The sequence below is a fragment of the Orycteropus afer genome, unplaced genomic scaffold (genome assembly GCF_000298275.1).
Source record: "Orycteropus afer afer isolate SDZICR_OR568_19922 unplaced genomic scaffold, OryAfe1.0 scaffold00017, whole genome shotgun sequence".
NCBI classification, from domain to species: domain Eukaryota; kingdom Metazoa; phylum Chordata; class Mammalia; order Tubulidentata; family Orycteropodidae; genus Orycteropus; species Orycteropus afer.
The window spans coordinates 7234485-7238209 of NW_006921604.1; the positions used below are offsets into that span (position 1 = coordinate 7234485).

The window sequence follows — 3725 nt, forward strand, 5'->3', positions numbered from 1 at the left end:
AATAATAGCATTCCTGCTTTGAAGGGATTTACTGTCTGATGGAGAAACATATTGCATACAGCCAAACTGTGGCAGGACTATATTGATAATGCCAGCAAAGCGCTAGGAGCCAATGGACCGGGAACTGTTTGGGAAAGCTCTTGAATGCCCATGTAGTAACAAGCTTGCACACCTTAGCCTATGGGCATGGAGAGCTATGGATGTTTTTAGTTTTAAACACAGAACTCTGGCCACAGAATATCTTGACTCCATTTCATTTTCCATTACCAATTCCCCTTCCCTAGCTCTGGTGGTGTAGTGCCTAAGGCATTTGACTGCTAACCAGAAGGCTGGCGGTTCAAACCCACCAGCCACTCCTCTGAAGGAGGGTTGGGCAATCTTCCGTAGTGATACTGCCTCAGAAACCCAAGGAGCGGTTGCTATGAGTTGGATCCGACTCCACGTCAGTGAGTCTGGTTTGTGTAACTTCTTCTTGGATAACAACTTCATGGCGTATCCATCTTGGGAGGGATCTTATCCACCCCACCCCTAGCCCTGTCTTAGTGCTGACCCTCATCACTTCTCAAAGGACAAATCTAACTTGAAATTGACGCCAGGACTGCAGGTAGGTTCCGTCCAAGTTCTTGTAGTACGACGGGCCGACGGGCCGAGGAACTTAAGTTCGCGCTGGCTCACATACTGCCTCACAAATAATACCACAACTACAAGCGTAGCAATTCACAAGGTCGTGTTTAGGAGCCCGTAAGTCATTTTGGGCCCAGCAAGTCTCAGGACTGACGCGAGCTTACTGAGCACTGTCAGGCAAGACACACAGAAACTCCAAAGGGACTGCCCCATTCTACAATCAAGGAACTAAACGACTTGCCCCAAATCCTAACGTTAGTAAAGGGTAAAACTCCAAGAGCGTACAACTGAGACCACAGTGTGGCCCGGACGTGCACCCAATCCCCGGTAATGGTACCTGGGACAGCGCGGCAAAAGGGGCGACAGAAACAGGGCTGGGCATGCGCAGTCCTTTTCTACCGACAAGTCACGTGAGTGGGGCAGGCTCGGGGGCGAGGAGGAAGAGGAAAGCTGACAGGACCGGTAAATAAATCCTCCTCCGGAAGTCCTGCCTGTCTTCGGAGCCTCTTTCCGGAAGTGTTGCTGATCGTCACGGGGCGCTATGGCTTCAAGGTTACTTCGCGGAGCTGGATCGCTGGCCGCTCAGGCCCTGAGGGCCCGCGGTCCCAATGGGGTCGCCGCCCTGCGCTCGATGACGTCTGGAGGTATTCTGCCCGCCGGGCGCACCAGAGAACAGAACCGTTGACCCTCGGGGTGGTGCTAGGGTAGCGAAGTGGGCCGTCTGTGTAGCTGTTCGGGGTCCCAGTGAAGGCCCCATGGCCCCGAATGAGTCAAGTCCCACAGGATTCTCTTTATGGTTCCGGCCCATTGCCGCAGCCCACCGAACTGACGTGAAAGAATCCTATATGCAGTTACCGGGTGACCTTGGGAGGGGTAGGGGCTGCAACTGGAACGGGGAGCTCCTTTAAACCCGTGCTCATCTCAAGCCGGATGAACCCCAGTGGGGCTCTGATTTGGCTACTTTTAGAAAAAGTGTAGAAAAATTGGCCTCAGTGGTTGGAGAAAGAAAAGATTCTCTGAGTGCTGGCACTTTCGGGCATCATGACGCAACGGACCTTAGGGAACCTAAAGGTGTCTGTTAGGAGCTTGTGAACCCATTACAAATATGCAAAAATTTAAGTGTGTGCATTTTCCATTCGATCATAATTGTATCCTCTTTTAGGTGGTGTACCTACTGACGAGGAACAGGCCACAGGGCTGGAGAGGGAGATCATGATGGCTGCACGGAAAGGACAGGTGAGGAGAGACTTCTTTCTAAATCTTTTCTGGAACTCGTGGTCTTCGATGCGATTAGAACAGTCTCCTCTTTGGGAGCCTTTGAGCCAAGAATCCTAGCTAGTGCTAACAGCCACCTGACCTCCTAGAGGGTAGGGGCTATTTGACATATATATGGACTTGTTTTTCTTTTGTTTTAGGATCCATACAATATACTTGCTCCAAAGGCAGCTGCAGGCACCAAGGAAGACCCTAATTTAGTCCCCTCCATCACCAACAAGCGGATAGTGGGCTGCATCTGTAAGTACCTCAGTACTGTTTTCTTACCTATTTAATACATCTTCCTACATGGGGTGCTGTAGGAGCTCTGGTGGCACTGTAGTGAAAGCATTGGGCTGCTAACCAAAAGGGTAGCTCTTCAAATCCCATAGCTACTCCTTGGGAGAAAGGTGAGGCAGTTTGCTTCCTTAAAGATTTATAGCCTTGGAAACTCCATGGGACAGTTCTACTCTTCCTGTAGGGTTGCTATGAGTCAGAATCAACTTCATGGCAGTGGGTTTAAAGATTTGCCCCATGCAGGGACTCCACAGGATGTGTATAAGCTGCTTCAGATCTTTTGTGTAAGTGTGTATGTGTAAAGAGAATATGTATGTAAGTAAGTTGTTCTAAACTGCCCTCTCAAGCCTCTTCATGACTCAGGGGGTCATCCTTACTGGAATTTCAGAGGCATGGAACATCAGTAATACTGGGTCATTAGAAATAAAACATAAACAAAGGGTATTCATTCAGAAAACATTTATTGTGTACCTCTTCTGTGCCAGGTACCATTTCAGGTACTAGGGACACATACCAGAATGGATCTTGCTTTTGGGTTCTTTAAGGCAAGGAAACCTATAGTGGCATTGATACAAGGTCAGGATATTTTCAGGTCAACTTAGGGCCTTCGTTTCTTCATTTGAAAAATAAGAATGAGAGCTTAAACTATTCTCTCAGATGTGAACTATAATTTATATGAGTCTCAGGTTTTTGAGGAAAAGAGATTAATGTTAATACCCTTCCCTTCCAGGCCAGACAGTCTTTGACTCTGTTTTCCTTTCAGGCGAAGAAGACAACAGTGCTGTCATCTGGTTTTGGCTGCACAAAGGTGAAGCCCAGCGATGCCCTAGCTGTGGAACCCATTACAAGCTGGTGCCCCACCAATTAGCTCACTGAGGCACTGCACTGACTCACTCTAAATGTGCTGTAAAGTTTTCTTCAGTTCAATAAAGACTAGTCATTAATTACATTGGCTCTTTCTCCCATAATTGACTGGTCTTATTTCTTGGCTGTATTTTTTGGGAGGCATAGATAATTCTTATTTTGTTGTTGTTGTTGTTATCTGCTGTTGAGTCAGACCTAACTCATTGCGACACCTCCTTGGGTTTCCAAGGCAGTATCACTATGGAAGTAGATTGCCCAACCTTCCTTCTGAGGAGTGGCTGGTGGGTTTGAACCACCAGCCTTCTGGTTAGCAGTCAAGTGCCTTAGGCACTACGCTACCAGAGCTCCCATTCTTATATTAGGAGCTATCTCTTTATATTAGCTTCCCTTACACTTAAAATGCTGCTTGGATTAACAATAAAACTATGTTGATAATCACAAAATGCCACGGTGGGAGAAGCATGGCCTGTGGAATCAAGCTGACCAGACTTACAATATTAGCTCCATCTTTTAGCTATGTCACTGTGGGCATGCTCGCAGAAGCTCAGTTATAACTGCTAAAACAGACAAATATCTTAGGTGTAAAGTACTGTTATTACATGTAAAGAACCTGGCAAACAGGTCCTCACAGTTGCAGAGATGTGGTCTTTTGAAAAGAGTTTTTGCGATCTTTAAGTCTTGGGGAC

The 3725-nt window shown here is 47.3% G+C and overlaps 1 protein-coding gene across 1 annotated transcript; it reads left to right on the top strand.

Annotated features, from left to right (window-relative positions):
- The first annotated feature begins 1165 nt into the window (after nt 1-1165).
- On the top strand, nt 1166-3051 carry LOC103213711 (cytochrome c oxidase subunit 5B, mitochondrial). Its single transcript, XM_007959447.1, has 4 exons — nt 1166-1268; nt 1787-1860; nt 2040-2139; nt 2939-3051. Exons 1-4 carry the CDS (start codon nt 1166-1168, stop codon nt 3049-3051), a joined length of 390 nt encoding a protein of 129 aa, XP_007957638.1.
- Nucleotides 3052-3725: the final 674 nt, after the last annotated feature.

Excerpts from the sequence above, each read along its gene's own strand:
- LOC103213711 (XM_007959447.1), top strand. The coding sequence starts at position 1,166 with ATGGCTTCAAGGTTACTTCGCGGAGCTGGATCGCTGGCCGCTCAGGCC. Across the intron at positions 1,861-2,039 it reads TGGCTGCACGGAAAGGACAG|GATCCATACAATATACTTGC; the intron begins GTGAGGAGAGAC and ends CTTTTGTTTTAG. Across the intron at positions 2,140-2,938 it reads GCGGATAGTGGGCTGCATCT|GCGAAGAAGACAACAGTGCT; the intron begins GTAAGTACCTCA and ends TTTTCCTTTCAG.